We start from the raw sequence: 22,093 nt of genomic DNA, 5'->3' as shown, positions 1-22,093 counted from the left end.
GTTGGTTAGATAGCTAGCTTAAACTGGTTTCTGAGTTTTAGCAGAGTTTGAGTCATCATTCATTTTCAGAAAGTATAAACACAGGGATATCTGAGTGCTGCATGGTCTGCACTGAGCGCTGTTTGAGGCACAGATTCTTAGACTGGGAATTTGGTGAGTGAGGGAGTTCAATGAAGAGGGAACCATAAATTAATTAAGAAAAATAAATTTAATTAACACAGTAAAGATGGCAGGACCTTTGATGTGTCACAGCTGCAACATGTGGGAGCTCCTGGATGCCACTGCAATCCATGGCATCCACATCTGTAGTAAGTGTCTGCGGCTTGAGGAGCTTTGGCTCAGAGTCATTGAGTTGGAGGCTAAGCTGCAGATGTTGCGACAGATGGGGGAGAGGGAAAGTTACCGGGACATTTTGCTCCAGAAGACAGTCACACCCCTGAGATTAGTGTCATCTCCTTTGGTCAGTGGTCAGGGACAGGAGGGTGTGACTGCGAAACAGGCAGGTAAGGGGATCAAGAAGGTGGGAGTGGAGGAGCCTCAATCCTTGTAATTGAACAATGAGTTCAAGATTCTTGCAGCTTACATTGTCAAGAGCGTGGGTTGTAGTGTGCATGAGCAGGCTGACTATGGCATGGTACAGGAAGCCATTCAAGTTGGGGGGAGTTATAAGGAATATAGTGATAGTAGGAGACAGTATGGACGGGGGATAGATACTGTTCTCTGCGGCTGAGAATGAGAATCCTGAAGGTGTCAGGATTTGGGATATCCGCTCAGTGCTGGAGAGGAACTTGGAGTAGGAGGGGGAGGTTCCACTTGTCATGATCCATGTAGGCATCAATGACAGAGTTAAGACTAGGAAAGAGGTCCTGTTTAGGGAGTATGAGAAGCTAGGCATTAAATTAAAAAGCAGAGCCTCCAAGGTAATAATCTCTAGATTATGATTCCCGCAGTGTGTACGAGATGCGTTTCTGGAGCAGTATGTTGAGTAGCCATCTGGGGATTGGGCAGTTTTGGATTTAGTGCGGTTTAATGAGAAATTGCTGTAAAGGAGCCTTTGGGAAATAGTGACCATAGTATGATAGAGTTTTGCATTAATTTTGAATGTGATATGGTTCATTCTGAAAATAGGGTCTTAAATCTGAAGAAAGGAAATTATGAAGGTGTGAGGGACAAGTTGGCTGTGGTGGGTTGGGAAAATACACTAAAAGATTTGATGGTATTTAAAGAAATGGTACATGGTCCACAACAGATGTACATTCCTGTAAGACACAAACACCCAAAAGGAAAGGTAAATCAACCATGGTTAATGAAAGAAGTTAAAGATTGCATTAAATCAAAGGAAATAGCTTATAAGGATGCCAGAAGAAGTGATAAGCCTGATTGGGAGCAATCTACAGCCCAGGAAAGGAGGACCAAGAAACTGATTAAGAAAGGGAAAAGAGAATATGAATGTAAACTAGCAAGGAACATAAAGGCAGACTGTAAACGTTTCTTTAGGTATGCAAAAAGGAAAAGATTAACTAGGACAAATGTGGGCCCACTACTGGTGGGGACAGGAGAATTTATGGTGGAGAACGGAGAAATGGCAGAGAAACTAAACACTTACTTTGTGTCTGTCTTCTCGGAAGAAGATACAGAAAATCCCGCAGAAATACCAGGCGACCAAGGGACTTGTGAAACTGAGGAACTAAAAGAAATTAGTTTCAGTAAAGGGGTAGCACTTGAAAAATTAACTGGATTGAATATTGATAAATCCCCTGGACTAGATAGACTTCATCCTGGAGTGTTGAAGGAGGTGGCTAGAGAGATAGTGGATGCATTGGTGGTTATCTTTCAAAATTCTATAGATTGTGGAAAGATTCCATTGAACTGGAAAATAGCAAATGTAACCCCGCTCTTTAAGAAGGGAAAGAGAGGGAGAATGGAGAACTACAGACCTGTTTGCCTGATGTCAGTAGTAGGGAAAATGTTAGAATCTATTATAAAGGATGTGATAACTGAACATTTAGAAAATAATTGTAAAATTGGGCAGAGTCAACATGGATTTATGAAAGGAAATCATGTTTGACAAATTTGTTGGAGGTTTTTGAGGATACTACTTATAGCGTAGATAAAAGAGAACCAATGGATGTGGTATATTTGGATTTTCAAAAGGCTTTTGATAAAGATCCACACAGTAGGTTAGTAAATAAAATTAGAGTGCATTGGATTAGGAGAAATATACTAGAATGGTTTAAGAATTAGTTAACAGACAGAAAGCAGAGACTAGGAATAAACGGATAATTCTCAGGATGGCAGGCCATTACTAATGGGTTAGCACAAGGATCAGTGCTAGGCCCAAGGCACTTCACAACCTATATAATGTTTTGGATGTGGGGACCAATTGTGATATTTTCAAATTTGCCGATGACACCAAACTGGGTGGGAACGCAAGTAATGAAGAGGATGCAAGAAAGTTTCAAGAGGATTTGGATAGTCTAAGTGAAAGGCCAAAACATGGCAGATGGAATATAATGTGAATAAGCATGCAGTTATTCACTTTGGCAGAAAGGCAGAATATTTCTTAAACGGTGAGAGGTTGGGAAGTCTGGGTGTCCTTCTTCATGAGTCACTAAAAGCTAGCATGCAGGCAAGCAATTAGGAAGGCAGATGATATGTTAGCCTTCATCACGAGGGGATTTGAGTACAGGAATAAGGATGCCTTACTGTAGTTACATAGAGCCTTATTGAGATCTCACCTGGAGTATTGTGTACAGTTTTGGCTCCCTTATCTAAGGAAGGATATACTTGTCATAGAGGGAGTGCAACAGAGGTTCACCAGATTAACCCCTAGGATGGCAGGATTGTCATATGAGGAGAGACTGAGGAGACTGGGTTTGTATTCACTAGAATTTCAAAGAATGAGGGGTAATCTCTTTGAAACTTACAAAATTCTTACAGGGCATGACAGGGTGGATGTAGATAAGGTGTTTCTCCTGGCTGGTGAGTCTAAAACCAGGGCACATATCTCAGGATACGGGGTAGGCTATTTAAGACTGAGATGAGGAGGAATTTCTTCACTCAGAGGGTGGTGAATCTTTGGAATTCTCTACCCCAGAGGGAAGTGGAAGCTCAATCATTCAGCATGTTCAAGACAGAAATCGATAGATTTCTGGAGACTAATGACATCAAGGGACATGGGGATAGTGCGGGAAAGTGGCATTGAGGTAGATGATCAGCCATGATCTAATTGAATGGTGGAGCAGGCTCGATGGGCCTACTCCTGTTCCTACGTTCCTATTTCTACTCTCATTGGCATGTGGCGCTGTGAATTATTGGAAAAATGAGCACAGATTGGAGAAATGACAGCATGTTGAAGGACTTTGTTGAGGAAAGGGAGATTGGAGATGGGCACTAATTTGGAGGGATAGAGAGATCATGAGTGGTTTTTTGAGGAGGTGGTTGATGAGGCAAATTTTGAATGGAAGAGGACGGTATCAGAAAGGAGAGAACAGTTATCCTTGCCCTTCTCACTTCCCCTGAAGACTGTAGTTGTTTTTGACTTCTTCTGTGAAATAACATGGGGAAAACTACTAATTTTTATTTTGAAATATTTACCAAGTCACAATGTGTCACAGTTTCCATACTGATTTAATGCCCTTAAGAATAGGGAGAGGCAATTGTAATCATTCCCCTTCTGTGCTGACCTGTACACATTCTTAATGTAGCTGTAGCATTGAATGACTCCTTCACAGGGACTGATGTAAATGGTACAAAAGCAAAACACAGCTGGGAAACTGAAATAAAAGCAGAAAATGCTGGAAATACTCAACATGTTTGGCAGCATCTGTCAAGAGAGAGAAAAGCAGAGTTACTGTTTTAGGTCAGTGAGCTTACATCAGAACTGAAACATTAATTCTGTTTTTCTCTCCACCGACGCTGCCAGATCTGCTGAATATTTCCAGCATTTTCTGTTTTCATTTCACATATAAATGGCTTTTGCTCAGGATTTCGGAGGTTGTTTTGTGTGTGTGTGTGTACTTTTCCAGCAATGTAATTGATTTTATAAATTTGAAAAGAAGAGGGAGTCAAAATTTTGTTTATAAAACCTACAGCGCTTTCCTGGTAATTTTGTTCAAAAATCAATTTATTCAATGATTTGAATTAATTTTTTTTTCATTCATTCACTGGATATGGGCTTTACTGGCTGGGCCAGCATTTATTCCCAATCCCTAGTCGCCCTTGAGGAAGTGGTAGTGAGCTGCCTTTTCAAACCGTTGTAGTCCATATGCTGTAGGTACACCCGCAGTGCTTTTAGGAAGGGTGTTCCAGGATTTTGACCCAGCAACAGTGAAGAAATGGCGATATATTTCCAAGTCAGGGTGGTGAGTGACTTGGAGGAGGACTCCCAGGTGGTGGCGTTCCCATCTACCTGCTGCCCTTCTAAAAGGTGCTATCCTGCAGTGCATCATGTAGATGGTACACACTGCTGCTACTGTGGTGGAGGGAGTGAATGTTTGTGAATGTGGTGCCAATCAAGTGGGCTGCTTTGTTCTGGACAGTGTCAAGCTTCTTGGGTGTTGTGGGAGCTGCACTCATCCAGGCATATGCGGACTATTCCATCACACTCCTGACCTGTGCCTTATAGATGGTGGATAGGCTTTGGGGAGTCAGGAGTTGAGTTACTCGTCGCAGGATTCCTAGCCTCTGACCTGCTCTTGTAGCCACAGTATTTATATGGCTAGTCCAGTTCAGTTTCTGGTCAATGGTAACCCCCAGGATGTTGATAGTGAGGAATCCAGTGATGGTAATGCCATTGAACATTAAGGGGTAATGGTTGGATTCTCTCTTTTTGGAGATGGTCATTGCCTAACACTTGTGTGGTGCGACCTGTCACTTGCCACCTGTCAACCCAAGCCTGGATATTGTCCAGATCTTGCTGCATTTGGACATGGACTGCTTCAGTATCTGAGGAGTTTGAATGGTGCTAAACATTATGCAATCATCAGCGAACATCCCCATTTCTGACCTTATGACTGAAGGAAAGTCATTGACAAAGCAGCTGAAGATGGTTGGGCCGAGGATACGACCCTGAGGAACTCCTGCAATGATGTCCTGGAGCTGAGGTGACTGACCTCCAACAACCACAACCATCTTCCTTTGTGCTAGGTAAGACTCCAACCAGCAGAGAGTTTTCCCCCGATCCCCATTGACTCCAGTTGTGCTAGGGCTCCTTGATGCCACACTTGGTCAAATGCGGCCTTGATGTCAAGGGCAGTCACCCCCACCTCACCTCAGGAGTTCAGCTCATTTATCCATGTTTGAACAAGGCTGTAATAAGGTCAGCAGCTGAGTGGCCCTGTTGGAGCCCAAACTGGGCGTCAGTGCGCAGGTTGTTGCCGCTTGATAGCACTGTTGGTGACCTCTTCCATTACTTTACTGAGGATCGAGAGTAGACTGATGGGGCGGTAATTGGCCGGGTTGCATTTGTCCTGCTTTTTGTGTGTGGGACATACCTGGGCAATTTTCCACATAGCCGGATAATGCTAGTGTTGTACCTGTACTGGAACAGTTTGCCGAGGCGCACGGCAACTTCTAGAGCATAAGTCTTCAGTACTATTGCCGGAATATTGTCAGGTCCAATAGTCTTTGCAGTATCCAGTGCCTTGAGCTGTTTCTTGATGTCATGTGGAGTGAATCGAATTGGCTGAAGACTGTGATGCTGGGGACCTCTGGAGGAGGCTGAGATGGATCATCCACTTGGCACTTCTGGCTGAAGATTGTAGCAAATGCTTCAGCCTTGTCTTTTGCACTGATGTGCTGGGCTCCTCCATCATTGAGGATGGGGATATTTATAGAGCCTCCTGCTCCAGTGAGTTGTATCATTGTCCACCACCATTCATAACTGGATGTAGCAGGACTGCAGAGCTTAGATCTTATCCATTGGTTGGGATTGCGTAGCTCTTTGTCTATCACTTGCTGCTTATGCTTTTTGGCACAGAAGAAGTCCTGTGTTATAGATTCACCAGGTTGACATTCTCATTTTAGGTGTGTCTGGTGCTGGCACGCACTCCTGTACTCTTCATTGAACCAGGGTTAATCCCCTGGCTTGGTGGTATTGGTAGACTGGGGGATATGCTGGGCCATGAGGTTACAGATTGTAGTTGAGTACAATTCTGCAGCTGCTGATGGCCCACACCGCTTCATGGATGACTAGTCTTGAGTTGCTAGCTCTGTTTGAAATCTATCCCATTTAGTACGGCAGTAGTGCCACACAACACAATGGAGGGTATCCTCAATGTGAAAGCGGGACTTTGTCTCCACAATGACTGTGCGGTGGTCACTCCTACTGATACTGTCATGGACAGATGCACCTGCAGCAGGCAGGTTGGTGAGGATGAGGTCAAGTATGTTTTTCCTTGTTGTTGGTTCCCTCACCACCTGCCGCAGGCCCAGTCTAGCAGCTATGTCCTTTAGGACTCGGCCAGCTTGGTCAGTAGTGATGCTACTGAGCCACTCTTGGTGATGGACATAGAAGTCCCCCACCCAGAGTACATTCTGTGCCCTTGCCACCCCTCAGTGCTTCGTTCAAGTGGTGTTCCACATGGAGGAACGCTGATTCATCAGCTGAGGGAAGGCGGTACGTGGTAGCCAGCAGGAGGTTTCGTTGCCCATGTTTAATCTGATGCCATGAGAATTCATGGGGCCTGGAGTTGATGTTGTGGTCTCCCAGTGCAACTTGCTCCCGACTGTATACCACTGTGCCACCACGTCTGCTGGGTCTGTCCTGCCGGTGGGACCGGACATACCCAGGGGTGGTGATGGTGGTGCCTGGGACATTATCTGTAAGATATGATCCTGTGAGGATGACTATGTCAGGCTGTTGCTTGACTAGTCAGTGAGACAACTCTCCCAATTTTTGCACTAGCCCCCAAATGTTATTAAAGAGGACTTTGCGGGGTCAACAGGGTTGAGATTGCTGCTGTCGTTTCCGGTGCTTGGGTTGATGCTGGGTGGTCTGTACGGTTTCGTTCCCTTTTTGAGACTTTGTAGCTGCTTGATACAACTGAGTGGCTCGCTAGGCCATTTCAGAGGGCATTTAAGAGTCAACTACATTGCTGGGGGTCTTGAGTTACATGTAGGCCAGACCAGGTGAGGGTGACAGATTTCCTTCCCTAAAGGACATTAGTGAACCAGATGGGTTTTTACAACAATCGACAATGGTTTCATGGTCATCATTTGAGTTTTAATTCCATATTTTTATTGAATTCAAATTCCACCAGCTGCCGTGGAATAATAATAAAGATAAAATGGTACGGGAGGCTTGGCATGCTTGAAAAAAAATGTCTATTAATGAAAATTCAAATGAAACAAGTTGGAATTAAGTCAAGGAGAATGTGTTAATCTGATGCTGTGTCTTGCTGCTGGGTCATAACTGAGTGACAAATTTCTGTTAGGTGACGGTATCACGGGATACGGTGGGTAAATAGAGTTTAGGTACAGATATAATTGAATGCCGTAACAGACTGAAGAGGCTGAGTGACTTCCTCCTGTTCCTGCGTGCCTCATTTACATTTTTACTGACTTGTTAAAGTTTTGCCTGAAGCTGGCCAGATTAAGGCACAAGTCAAAGGGCCCCTGACAGAGTTTTCTAATGTGATGCAGTGCTCAGGCGTACAGAATGGAGCAAGGAGTCTGCAGAACTCTTTCACCTCAGTATAGAGGTGCAACCCCAGCTGGCTGAGAGTGGAAAGGTAGGGCCTGGGCAGCAGGTTTATTGCTGACTGAAGAAATTACACATTCAACGAATGTCACTTGTGCTCCTACCTCCCATTGATTACTCTCTGCCAAGTCCAGGCCCTGAACATTCCATGAAGTGATGCCCGATTTCCTCCTTGCTTGAGGCTCAATTAGGACTGGTTTGAAACGACCAAGTGCATGTTTCACATTGTATCTTAAAGGCAACAGAAAGTGGAACTTTCCATTCTATCAATGTACACTGGTTTTGAAACCAGGTCCAGAAAAGCCAGTGTTTGACCCTGTCACCCACAATACCACAGGTCGGTGTCTGACCCCTTTCATCCCAAGCCCCATTGGAATGACTTCTATTAAAAAAAGCCTTGGAATGCATTCAAAAAGTATTTGTACTTCAAATTACCATTGTGGCCTCCCAGCATGTTCAACAGAAAACACTTTGAGCTCCTTGCTGTTTGCAAATAAACACTTACTTTGAAAAGAGAACTGTGGTTTTTAATTGGTTTGAACTACTCAGTTCTCGTTGCAAAAGGAAATATTTTAATGGACCACATTTTACACACAGTGCATATTTTACCATCAGCAATTTGTATTTTTATTTGTTGTCCAGGCGAAACCTAACAGTCTGTCCAATTCTGGAGGGTGAGCAACAACTTCGCTTGTTGAATTTCCAGCACAATCTCATCACTCAGATCCAGCATCTTTCCAATCTACGACGCCTTATTTTTTTGGACCTTTACAACAATCGGATTGAGGAAATCTCTGGTCTCTCTTCTCTGAAGTCACTTCGTGTCCTTATGTTGGGCAAAAACAGGTATAAAACATTGATTAGTGAGTACAGGATGTAGATTGCATTGTCACTTAGCCAGGCAAATGTCTGGTTAAGGGTGGGATGAAAGATTCTAAGCACAAGTACAGGCAGAGATGATTCAAAGCAGTTTGGAACATAGTTTCTAATTGGAACCATCAGATGAGTAGTAAGAATTTAAATTACATAGTGCCTTCTCTCTCAGGATGCCCGAGAACATAATGTGTAAAGCAAATAGTAGGATGCAGTTTTAGAAAGGCACTCTGTGCATGATTTACTTGGGAGTGAGCAGTAAGAAACTTTACAGAATCTCACCTCAGCAGATGAAATAGGTGGGAAAGGTCTGGCATCAATTGGTTGTACATAAGCCTGGGGAAGGAAATTACTGAATGGGTTGAATGGTTTTCTTATGTGATCTTGTCATGCATCTTGAGCAACTTCTCTGATGGTAGACAGTTTAGATGAACTTCACCTTGCATAAAGTTGGTAATAGATTGAAGCGGAATGGGAGAAAGTAAATGGAGGTGGATGGGTGGAGGCCTTTGGTCAGAGATTGACTCATGGGCTACAAGGTGCCAATCCTATTCATGCTATTTTCTTGATAAGAATTGCTCGTAATCACCATATTTGACTCGGGAAAAGGAAAGCATGAGGTCATTTGTTGCCTTCCTCACGTGTGTTTGAAGGGAATAAACCCTCTTCCCAGATGATCCGCTGCCTGGCACCAGCCATTTGTTGCCTTCCGAGGTTGTAGCTCCTCTGCCTTCACAGCTGTAGAATACGCCGGATTCACCTTTGGCCATTGCTTGTAACCCTGAATACAGGAACTTCCAGGTGCTACCAGCTGGTCAGCTGGACCTAGGGCTCACAAAAGGACAGGGTTGACCACAACCTGGGGGGTCATTCGGCTACTCCTACTACCCCTGTGTACCAGATAAATAATAACTAACATGAAAGCAAAATATTGCAGTTGGTAGAAATCTGCAAGATAAAAAGAAAATTTTGGAAATATTCAGCAGAATCCATGGACAGAGAGAGAGAGTTATTATTTTAGTGCTGACAAAAAGCCATCAGCCTGAAACTTTAACCCGGTTTTGCCCTCCACAGATGCTGCCTGGTCTGTTGAGTATTGCCAACATTACATTATCTGTTCCGATGCCAGATAAATAAACTGGAATCTCAGAATGCTTCCTCACATCAGAATTACAGCCAGTGGTGAAAGGAAGAGATCTGGCTGTTTTAATGGATCAATCTCTAAAGGCTCATGACCAATGCCATGAAGCTATAGCTAAAGCAAAGTGGGTTCTAGGGTCACAATACAGTTCACTCTAAACCATAGCATAACATTTTGACATTGTATAAGATCTTGGTTAAGCCTGAGTGAGAATACTGTATCCAGTTTGCCCTCTTCACATAATAGTGAAATTGGACATTGAAACAGGAGTGAGCCATTTAGCCCACCGAGCCTATTCTGCACTTCAGTGCGATAGCAGCTGATCTGTGATCTAACTCCATTGTCAGAAAGATATAATAATTTCTATAATGTTAGTGGAATTTATTGTAAAATATAGTAATAGCGGATGTGTTTGTGCGGGTGAAACTTCATTGAATTAGAGGCAGTTAGTCTGGATGTCTTGATGTAGGAAGAGAAGTTAGGTTTGAAATGTTAAATTAGGTAAACATGGGCAAGTTTCAGAATGTGAAGTGTAAAGGGAACATTTGCATTTTTAAAGAAACTATAGTGGTTTGAATTCAAAGGAGGGGTTGTAATGTATACCTAGACAGCAGAAGTAGTAAGAAATAGTGTGTTTATTTATTTTTCCCAAAGATCACTGCTGGAATTGGCACTATGATAGATTTTTTATTAGTAGAGAGGTAAAGTTCAAAAGAGGTTTAATTTAGTTTTGTAAGAAACCTATAAGACTTGGTGGTCTTATTACTACTGAATTCAAGAGCAGAATCTTCTGCTTGCCGGGTGGGCTGGTCGGGAGTGGGTGCCGAGCCAATTGCCGCCTGCGATCGGCTGTGCGCTGCCATTTTATGTGGGCGAGTCAATTAAGGTCCCCCCAGCCTGATGCGTCCAACCTTGTCTGCAGTAAGTGTCTGCAGTTTAGGCAACTTTGGCTCAGAGGGATGAGATTTCATGAAGGTTTTAATAAATAAACCATACCTGCTGGAGTCTGAGTTGTGGACATTGCGGGGCATCAGAGAGGGGGAGAGTTCTGGAAACTTTGTTCCAGGAGGCAGTCACACCCTTTAGGTTAGCCAGAACCTTAGAGTCGGTCAGTGGCCATTGACAGGAGGATGTGACTGTTAGACAGGTATGGGGAATCAGCATGTAGTGATGGAGGAGCCTCAGCCCCGACTTTGTCCAATAAGTATGAGGTGCTTGCTCCCTGTGTGGATGACGAGAAGGGCTGCAAGATGGATGAGCAGACTGACCATGGCACCCTGGTGAAGGATGCCATTTAAGTGGGGAGAGCGAAGAGAAATGTGGTAGTGATAGGAGGCAGCATAGTTAGGGGGATAGATACTGTTCACTGCAGCCGCGCCCAGCAGCTCCGAAGGTTGTATTGCCTGCCTGGTGTCAGGGTTAAGGACACCTCCTTGCAGCTGGAGAGGAACTTGCAGTGGGAGGGGAAGGATCCAATTGCCATGGTCCATATGGGAATCAATGACATAGATAGAACCAGGACTGATGTTCTGCTAAGAGAATTTGAGGAGTTAGGTACCAAATTAAAATGCAAACATAAAATGTAATCAGCACTGGATTTGTTACCTGAGTAAAGTGCTAATTGGCTTAGGGTCAAACAGAGTAGAGAATTAAACGCATGGCTCAAAGCTTGGTATGGGAAGAGGGGTTTTGATTCATGGGGCACGGGCATCAGTACTCAGGGAAGAGTGAGCTATTCCATTGGGATGGGCTGCACTTGAACCGGGCTGGGATCAGTGTCCTGACTAATCGTATAACCAGGGCTATGGACAGGGCTTTAAACTAATGGTGGGGTGGTGGTGGAGGGCTCAGTTGAAGGGTGATTTAGAAATCCAAAGGGAAAGGTCAAGGCATCAGAACAGTATAGCAATATGGGTAAAGACGAGTAGAGTGGGACAGGAAGGGAGAGAGAGTTTAACAAAAATTCTACGTCGGCAATCAAGGATGTTGCAGACAATAGAAGTAAAAAATTGAAATTAAAGGTTCTTTATCTGAATGCATGAAACATCTGCAACAAAATAGACGAGTTAGTGGCACAAATGGAGGTAAATGATTTAGATGTGATCACCATTACAGAGACGGTGGAATTTTACGCCAGTGGGATTTTACAGTCCCGCTGAAGTCAATGGAGTTTAGAGTGGCTCACAGCATTTTACAGCCCTGTCCCTGCTGTGATGGGGCTGTAAATTTCCGGCCATGGTTACAAGGCAATCAAGGATGATAAATAAGTATTGCAGGGTACACAATATTTCAGAAAGACAGACAGAATGACAAAGAAGGACGGGTAGCCCTGATAGTAAAAGATGACATAAGGACATTAGTGGGAAAGGATCTGGTCTCAGAAGATCATGAAATAGATTGAATGGAAATTAGGGTAAGATTTTTAAGTCGTTCGGCGGGCGGGCCTGGGAGTGGCCAGAAAACGGCCCACCACCCACGATCGGTCCCCGACTGCGATTTCACGCTGGTTGGCAAATTACCGGTCAGATAGTGTGAAAGGTGTGCTGAGAAGCTCAGCACTTCTGGGGTGGGGGTGGGAGGAGGATGGGCGCAAAGGTTTGTGCATGCGCAGGGGAATGTGCACTGAAAGCTACATGAAGGCAGGGAGCTGCCTCAGGGAGCTGAGTAGTTTCAAAATCAAAATGAAAGATGTTGAAAATCGGAAAAAAAATGTCCCCATATGGGACTCACTCACATGAACAGAAAAATAATAAAAATTATGTCAAAACATTTTTTAATAACAAAAATTAAGGTTGGAAACTTCATCCCATCCATGGATGAGGTTTCCTAAAAAACCCCAAGGCCACCTGGCTAATTCGCCAGCCCGCCAACCATATTTGAAAAATACTCGTTATTTAATTGATTAATGGTCTTGATAGGCCTGTTAATTGTGAACGGGCATGTTGCAGACTCTCGAATACGACCAAAATATCGCGTGATGACGTCGGGACGCTCGCCCTGCAGGGGCCCTATAAACTACTTCCAGAATTACTAGTGGAAGTAGTTAGGCCCCCTTACAGTAGTTATACAACTGGACAGAGCATTAAACAAGAAATTATTTGAGCTTGTAACAAAGGAAATGTAATAATTGTGGGGGGACCTTAATCTTCATATAGACTGGGACAGTCAAGTTGGCAAGGGTGGTCTAGTAGATGAGTTTGTAGAGTGTTTTCATGACAGTTTCTTGGATCAAGACATTGTAGAACTGAATAGGGTTAAAGCTACCTTAGATTTAGTATGTGTCATAAAGCAGGGTTAATTAGTAATGTTGTAGTAAAAGATCCACTGGGAAATAGTGATCATAATACCATTGAATTCCATGTTAAGTTTGAATGTGACATTCTCCAATAGCATACAAGAATCTTAAACTTAAACAAAGCCAATTACATAGTTATGAGGGGAGAACTGGCTAAGGTTAATTGGGTAAATAGACTAAAAGGTATGGATATAAATGAACAATGGGAAACATTGAAAGCAACAATTCAAAATGTTCAATAAAACTGATTCAATTGAAAAAACAAAAACTCAGCAAGAAAGAACAATGCGTGACTTACTCAGCAAGTTAAGGATAGTATTAGATTAAAAGAAGAGACTTACAATGTTGTAAATAACAATAGTAAGTCTGAAGATTAGGAGTGTTTTAGAAACCAACAGAAGACCACCAAAAAGTTGATAAAAAGGGAAAGAATAGAATATGCGAGTAAACTAGCCAGAAATATAAAAACAAATTGTAAGATCTTTTATATGTAAAGACGAAGAGACTCACTAAAGTAAACATTGATCCCTTAAAAGCAGAGACAGGAGGAATTATTATGAGGAATCAGGAAATGACTGAGGCATTGAACAAATATTTTGTGTCTGTCTTCACAGTAGAAGACATGAGTTTCATATCAGATAAATTTCATACCAGAAATAGATGGTAATCTAGGGGCTAAAAAGAATGAGAAAATGAAGGAAACCAGTATCATCAGAGAATAACTATTGGTGAAACTCAAGGGACTAAAATCCGACAAATCCCCAGGGCCTGATAGCTTACACCCTAGGGTTCTAAAAGAGATGGCTGCAGAGATAGTGGATGTGGTGTCTATGATTTTCCAAAATTCTTTAGATTCAGGAATGGTCCCATTAGATCGGAAGTTGTCAAATGTTACAGCTCTTTTCAAGAAAGAAGGGAGGGATAAAATAGTGAACATTAGGCCAGGTAGCTTAACATCAGTTGTTGAGAAAGTGCTGGAATCTATTATTAAGGATGTCTTACCATTGCACTTAGAAAAGCACAGAATGATTAGATCAAATCAGCACGGCTTTACTAAAGGGAAATCCTGTTTGACAATTTTTTAGAGCCCTTTGAGGATGTAACTAGTTGGGTAGGTAAAGGAGAACCAGTAGATGCACACCTGAATTTCAAATGCATGCTAACTGTGTGTTCCTTGTACAGGCTTACCCATGTCTCTTTGAAAATCAACATTCACAATTTTAACATCTTTTTAAAAATATTTTACTTTTCTATTCTTACAGTCAATGTGAATAACTTTGTACTTCCCTACATTATATACCATCTGTTGCCCACCCATTTAACTTGTCTATATCTCTTTGCAGCCTCTCGGTGTCCTCTCCACAGCTTACCTTTCCATCTAGCTTGGTATCATCAGCAAACTCTATCCCTTCATCCAAGTCAATAACATAGATTGCAAATAGCTGAGGCCCCAGCACTGATTCTTGCAGCATCCCACTATTCACTGTCAACTTGAAAAAGCCCCATTTATGCCCACTCTCCGCTTTCTGTCTGTTAACCAATCCGTTATCCATGATAAAATATCACACCACCAACTCCATGAGCCTTTATCTTGCCTATTAATCTTTCATGTAGCGCCTTATCAAATGCCTTTTTGAAGGTGATCTCCACCCCCATTTACATTTGGAGGAATATAGCAAAATCAACAACTTATTCCACAGGTTTCCAATTCTCTGGAAGAAGAAAAATGCCTAACATACAACTTAGTTCTGTCCTTACATAACTTGTAACTCTGGCTCCTGGTCCCCCCCAGCAACACTGAAATAAACCAAAGTCACAAAGGAATTTCTCTGTGACTGTGACCATGGCACACTGTTCCTCCTCATCCTTCTTGACCTATCTGTAGTCCTTGACATGTTGATTACACCAGCCCCTTCCAACACCTCGCCTACATTGTCCAGCTTAATGGAATTACTCCACCTATCTAATTGCAGCCAGAACATCTTGAGCAGTGATTTCATCTTCCACCACCACAGCATCAATTGTGGTGTTCCCCATGTATCTATCCTTGTTCTCCTTTTCCTCATTTATGTGCTAAGAAATAAGGCAGGTACGTATGGAGTTAGGTCACAGATCAGCTGTGATCTCATTGAATGGCAAAACAGGTTCGAGGGACTAATTGGCCTATTACTGTTCCTATGCTGGCTCCTGGCAACATTTTCAGACTTGGGGTCAACTTACAATTGTATGCTACTGGCTACCAGCTTCACCTCTCAACCACTTAGTTTTATTCTTCACTGCCCTCTGTGCTGTCAGACTGTTTGTTCAATATAAGGTTCTGAATGAGCCATTTCCCCCCCAGTTGAACATTGGAAAGTCTAGTCATCGCCATTGCCCTGCTACAACTCCGTACATGTACCACTGATTTTATTCCCCTCTCCAGCCACTCCTCAAGTTAAGTCATCTAGCTGTCTTCATTGATTCTAAGCTGTGCTTCTAGGGCCACATCCTTTTCAGCACACAAACCGCTTAATTCCACCTCTGTAACATCGGCCATCTTTGCCATACTCTCAGTGCATTTGTGATTGAAATCTTCATCTATCTCTTTGTTACTTCCAGTCCCAACCACTCCAACCTCTCCTGGCTGGCCTCCCATTTTCCATACTTTAAACTTCAGCGCATTTAAATCTTCACTGCCTGTATCCTGTCCCCCTCACCCATCATCCCTGTCTTCACTGACCTCCTTCCAAACCTAAGCACTCTTAAATTCAACATTTTCATTGTCATATTTAAATCCCTTAATGGTCTCACACTCTCTATCTTCAGATTACAGTCCTCACACCCCCCAAACTAACTATTTCTCCATCTCTAGCCTCGTGTACCACACTCCTGCTTCCTCTATCTCAGCGTTGGTGACTTTCAGCTTTCTAGGCCTTGCTCTTTATCTCCTTAAACTACCCTGTCTCCACTTCCCTTTTCTTTTAAATTCCATCTGACCAAACTTTTGGTTGCTCCCAATATCATCTTTTCCTCTGTCCATTTGTTTTGATTAAGTCTTAATGAAGCACCATGGGACATTTTCCAAATTTATGAAACCATCAATTTGATAGTGCTCTTCAAGCATTCTTTGTCACAGCTTTTTCCATAGTAGATTTAGTACATCTTGACCCCAGAAGATCGTGAGCAGAACATAGTGAGTCCAATAAGTTATATTTGTGGAAGAAATTCCCATTAACCTGAATAAGTTATGTAACTCTTTATTTCTCTCTAATTTTAAAACATTTTCTCCTGTTTTGACTGCAGAACATTGTCAGTGAATTCTCCATTCATTGCCAGTGTCACTCTTGAGGTGGCCACCCGGAGGCATGTGATAGTGTAGGGTTACTGTGATATTTTGAGCTCTGGCTGAAGAAGTGTCAGGCTCAGTTGAATAATACTTACATCTCTTACATTCATTATTTCCTTTCCAAACAGCATTGTGGGTATAGCTATACTACATGGACTGCAACAGTTCAAGAGGGCAGCTTGGCCTTCACCTTCTCATGAGCAATTAGGAATGGGAAATAAATACTGGAATTGCCGAAGATGCTTGCATCACATTTTACTTGCATAAAATTATGAATAGAAAGTAAATTGTACAATTCAAAACTCTGATCCACACTGACAGCTTGTTCCAGTACTCTCCAAAAGGGGTCACTAAGATATCATAAAATTGAACTTTTCAACAGAATGTCCTGCTGTGCGATTGTCAAATTCAATTGTAGCCATAATGGTCTGACATTCAAGGATCTGCTGATGTTTGAATTGTGTTTAAAATATTTTTGATCCATGCAGAGTGATTGTACAAATATTTCATCGCAGTTTAAAATGATTAATTGGCTGACTTCAAATGAGCACTATAATAAAAACATAAAATGCTGGAAAAACTCAAACAGGTCTGGCAGCATTTGTGGAGAGAGAAACAGAGTTAATGTTTCGAGTCCGTATGACTCCTCTTCAGTCATATGTAAGCCATTCGTCTTCTCGAGCCCGCTTTGCCATTCGATAAGATCCCCTTTTTGTGCTTTTAAACCATCTACCTTGTTGAAAATGCTGCATGCATTTAGGTAGAGTGCCCTTATCTTGGTCTTTTTGACTTATTCCGTGTTCTAAGCCTAGTTGATGCTCGCATTTGTTTCACCTGCTTTCTAATTTCACTTGCTACTTTTCTACTTCCTGTTATCAGCTTTCCTCCTTTCAATTTGAGTTACCTGGCAGGCTCCCGTCCCCCTGACAAGCTAGTTTAAACCCTTTCCATTGTTGAATATTGTTGATTAATTTAATAAATCAAATGATTCTGGTTTCATAATGGAGGCTGCAAAGATTTTTTTATTTCAGATTTTGAGCATCTACAGTATTTTGGTTTTGTTTGTGCATTTTTGGTTGTTCAGGACAGTAGCCAGTGAGCTGATTTGCAATTACCAGAGTACCAGGAGCACAAGGTGACCAACCGTTGCATTTTTTTTATCAGATCATCCCGTAATTCTGCTGATTGCCCCATGTCCCATTTTTAGTCTTCCCAGGATGCCATTTGTCCTGTATTTCTACAGCTTTGATTGACCAGCAATCTCAGAGACTCTTGCAGCTGCCTGCGGATCTTGTGATTTGTGCAGCTGTACTGCATTCCCGCCATCGACCACAAGGTGGTGTAGGAGCCCCCTGGAGAGCAGCTGAACTGAAAGATGACAGGTTTGAATTCAACTTAATTCTTTCATTGAGTGGATTCTTGTTAAGGACACTGCCCCCCCCACAACGCTCCCAGTGCCCTTCCTCTCACTGCCCTTCCCACTCTCATCAGTCCCCTTCTTGCTCTCAGCAGCCCTGGTCCCGCTCTCAGCAGCCTCCCTGCCCCCCACCAGCTCACACCAGCCTCCTGTTCTCACCAAACCCCCTGCACTCACCAGCCCACCCCACTCTCACCAGTTACCCTGCTATCAATTAAAACCCCAGCTGTTAATTAAACCAGCTCCATTGATCCCTATACCCACTTTCGATGAACCATCTGTAGGGTTCTAGTGGATTGTGTGGGACCCTTTTCTAAAACTGTAATGGATATCAGTATCTTTTAACTATTCATGGACGTTCCCAGAAGCCATCCCCTTAAAGATTACTGCAAAGAATGGTTAATTCAGATTCCAGCTGGTATGAATTACCTAAAGAGATTCAATCTGAACTAGGATCAGGTTTTATCTCACGTTTATTTCAGGAAATTGTGTGCCGTTTAAGAATAAATCTACCCGGCTATGTGGAAAATTGCCCAGGTATGCCCTGTACCAAAAAGCAGGACAAATCCAACCTGGCCAATGACTGCCCCATCAGTCTACTCTTGATCATCAGTAAAGTAATGGAAGGACTCATCAACATTGTTATCAAGCGGCTCTTGCTTAGCAATAACCTGCTCACTGACGTCCAGTGGGTTCTGCCAGGGCCACTCAGCTCCTGACCTCATTACAGCCTTGGTTCAAACATGGATAAAAGAGCTGAACACCCGAGGTGAGGTGAGAGTAACTGCCCTTGAGTATCAAGGCAGCATTTGACCAAGTGTGGCATCAAGGAGCTGTAGCAGAATCGGGGAAGACTCTCCAATGGTTGATAAGTCAGTTGAAGGGCACACTTTTCAACCTGGGGAAAAACTATTGGCTCTGTTACCTATGCAGGGTGAATCACTGAAGACTAGATTTAGTGGACCTGATTAGGTTAAAAAGAAACTTAATGAGGTAAACTATATTTTTAGTACAACAAATAGTAGGAGAACTCAACAAGCGTGTCACATAAATATGCTGAAATGATATTATGACAGAGAGGATAACCAACCAATGACTACTTCAGGTTGTAATGAAGGAAGAAAGTGGTATGACCATACCTGAGGTTTCAAATGATGAGACTGAACTTGAAAGTTTTCAAGTTGAATCCCCAGTGATGATTGGTCAATACAGAGGTGCTAAAAAAAATTGGATAAAATGTTACACCATCTTCCAACAGAATCTCGGGGTGACATAGTCAAATTGCTAAAAGAATATGAGCCAATGTTTAGAGATAGACTGAACTTCTTTAGTAATGCATGATGTTGATGTAGGAAGTACTCCACACATTAAGCGAAACCTTTCCACACTGGACCCTGAGAAATTGGCTCAAGCCAGAGAAGAAATCACCTTGATGTTGGATAATGATATAATTGAACTGAGTCAAAGCAGTGGAGTTCACCAGTTGTATTGGTAGCAAAACCTGGTGGAACTCAAAGATTTTGCATTGATCATTGTAAAGTGATGCCATTGAAAATGAAGAGTGCACCAGCTACTTTTCAAAGGCTGACAAACCAAATTATCAATGGACTATTGAACCGTGTTGCTATTAAACCCTTGGAAAGACCATGGAAAACACTTCAGTAAATTATTCAAGCAAAAATCTGGCTTAGTGATTAATTTGATGAAAGGTGAATTTACTGAGGCCAATGTCATTTATTTTGGATATGTCGTGGGGCAAGGTCAAGTGCTGCCCAGAGAAGCTAAAGTATAAGCGATTATGGACTTGGCCATTCCTAAAACTAAATGAGAAATACTGTGGTTCCTGAGAATTTTAAGGAAGTTTGTTCTGAATTTTGGCATAGTAACCGCTTCATTAATAAACTTATTGATGAAGAAAGTCAAATATGACTCGATGGAGCCTTGTCAGACTGGCTTCGTGAGATTAAAGGCTGTGTTGGCTGCTTCAAATTTTCCAAAGCTTTCAAGATAGCAATTGATGCTTGTGATGTGGGTGTAGGAGATGTATTGTTAAAAGATGATGATGCTGATATGGAGTGTCCAGTTAGTTATTTTTCGAGAAAATGTAATCCTCGTCAATGAATGTACTCCACAGTTGAATAGGAAGCATTAAGCTTTGTTTTGGCTCCATAGCAGTTTGAACTCTTGTTAACTGAAGGACTCGTAACAATGAGTTGGACTTCTGGAATAGCTGAGCAAAGAGAGAGGGAAAAATTTTCCCCCTGTTGGGGGGGGGTTGTGTGGGGTCGGGCATGAACCCGATTGGCGCCCCGATCAGGGCAGTGCTGCCATTTTATGTGGGCGGGCCAGTTATGGCCCGTCTAGCTTGGCACTTGCCGCAAAGCGCTGAGCACTCCCTGTGCGGGTGGGGGGATTCCCTGAGTCAGGGCAGGCGCTCTTTTGCACATGCGCGAAAGGGCACAGAGGTGCCTCAGGGAGATCAGTTTGATATTTAAAAACTGAAATATAATAATTAAAAACTTTTAAAACATGCCCCCTCATGTGACACTGTCACATGAGCTGGGACATGTCGAAGAATTATTTTATAAGTTTTTATTGAACTTTTAAACACTTCATGAAACCTCATCCTGCCCATGGATGAGGTTCCTTGAAAAATGCGAAGGCCACCTGGGCTCTTCGCCTGCCTGCCAACCTTAAGGTTGGATGACAGCTCATTTAATTGCTTAAATTAGTTTTTAACAGGCCTTAATAGGCCTTTGACAGTTCAGTGAGCGTGCAGCTGACTTGGAAATCTAAATGACGCACGGTGACATCGGGACACCCGCCTGACGTCACTATGCGTCATCTTACGCATCAGCGAGCAGGCCCCACCTCCACTCGTCAACTGGAGAATTCAGCCCAGTGAGTTTCAGATGCAAAACCCCAATAGTTAAAGAATATTAGAACCGGGAAAGTTCTGATCCGATGCAAGTGATACCTGTGGTGAACAGGAGTTTGCAACCGTAGGACAGGTGGAGGAGATTTGAAAGGAAAACCTTGCTGGGAGTAAGCAGAAGGCCCAAGAAATCTCAACCCTTATATGAATCTTTGAAGTAGTACTCAGAACATGTGATTAATCTCCCGATTTTTGATATGTATCTAACTTGAGTTAATTGGGATTGTAAGTTTAATGGGTGTAGAAGGAAATGTAATTTAAAGAACAAAATTAAACCAAAACACTGCGAATACTGAAAAATGAAATAAAACCAGAAAGTGCGGAAATACTCAACTAATCTGGTAGTATCTGTGGGCAGAGAAACAGGATTAATGTTTTGAGTCGAAAGTACTCTTCATCAGAACTCATGATTTAAAGAGTTCAGTTTAGATTATAAATAACTGAGTTCATTATACTCTTATCATTAATGTAACTGACAATTTAAGATAGTGTATTTATTAGTATTCATGTTCTTTGATTTTTGTGTAGTAAAATTCTTTTGATTAAACCGTGAACCTTGTGGCTTCATTTTTTTTAGTAAATACCTGCAGTTTCAGAGTCTAACAAAAGAATAAAAACTGAGATCATTGCACTAAGTGCTGTCAGCTCATTGTCACGTATTCCCTTGATTCCCCCCTCCCTTCTCCTTTCTTGAAGGTGCTGACTCTTTCAGGGAAGCAGTTATATGGGCATCAGTCTTCTCTCACCAGTTGCTTACTCAGTCACCTTTGTTGGTGTAAGTTCTCATGACTACTTACCAATCCTGGTGGTACAGACACGCCTAACCCTGTCTATTTCCACATATGGACATTTTCTATCAAGGTGACTGGATTCTTGAACTTGATGAGAAGTATGTAATAGTTTTTGTCTTTGTGATTGGGACTTATAAGGAACGAGGCATGTGCACAGAGTCAGCTGCCTAACAACGCATCTGATTGAAAGATGACAATTCTTATAAGAGCCTCATAGGAGATGACAGAAGTCTCAAAGGAAGTTAGATCCCTTTGGTTTCAAAGTCTTGAGTAAAGGTATGTTGTAATTAAATTACTTGTGCAGCAGTACTTTGAGTAATATCCATCAAGCACGGGAGCCTGTCAGCTGTCACCTGAGCATTCTGTGAAATTTATGGGCTGTGTGAAGAATTTCAGGGATGTCATTGCCGTAAGGCTCTTTTTAATTTGCTCTTTGTGAGTTATTTCGTGAAGAGCTATTTGCTGACTCGGTAGTGTGCTGCTTTCATGCACCTGTATCTGAAAAATATTTTTAAAATTTTCTTCTGAAGCAGAATAGTGTGGCTAATTTATAAAGAGCAGCTCTTTAGATGGGTAGCCTAGGTTTAAAGTAAATAATTTGGTTGTCGTTACTT

General features: G+C 42.4%; 1 protein-coding gene across 5 annotated transcripts in view; it reads left to right on the top strand.

Moving 5' to 3' along the window:
- Positions 1-22,093, top strand: part of LOC121272153 (leucine-rich repeat-containing protein 49) — a 244,678-nt gene that overhangs the window by 18,697 nt on the left and 203,888 nt on the right. For 3 of the 5 annotated variants that reach the window (XM_041178664.1, XM_041178663.1, XM_041178666.1), the window contains one exon: positions 8,345-8,548. The exons of the other annotated variants lie outside the window; for them this stretch is intronic. In XM_041178664.1, coding sequence (XP_041034598.1) covers positions 8,345-8,548 — 204 coding nt within the window. The remainder of the gene's footprint in view (positions 1-8,344; positions 8,549-22,093) is intronic. 5 annotated transcript variants of the gene reach the window in all.

Source organism: Carcharodon carcharias, chromosome 32 (genome assembly GCF_017639515.1).
Source record: "Carcharodon carcharias isolate sCarCar2 chromosome 32, sCarCar2.pri, whole genome shotgun sequence".
Taxonomy (NCBI): domain Eukaryota; kingdom Metazoa; phylum Chordata; class Chondrichthyes; order Lamniformes; family Lamnidae; genus Carcharodon; species Carcharodon carcharias.
This window is presented reverse-complemented; position numbering and strand designations above follow the sequence as displayed.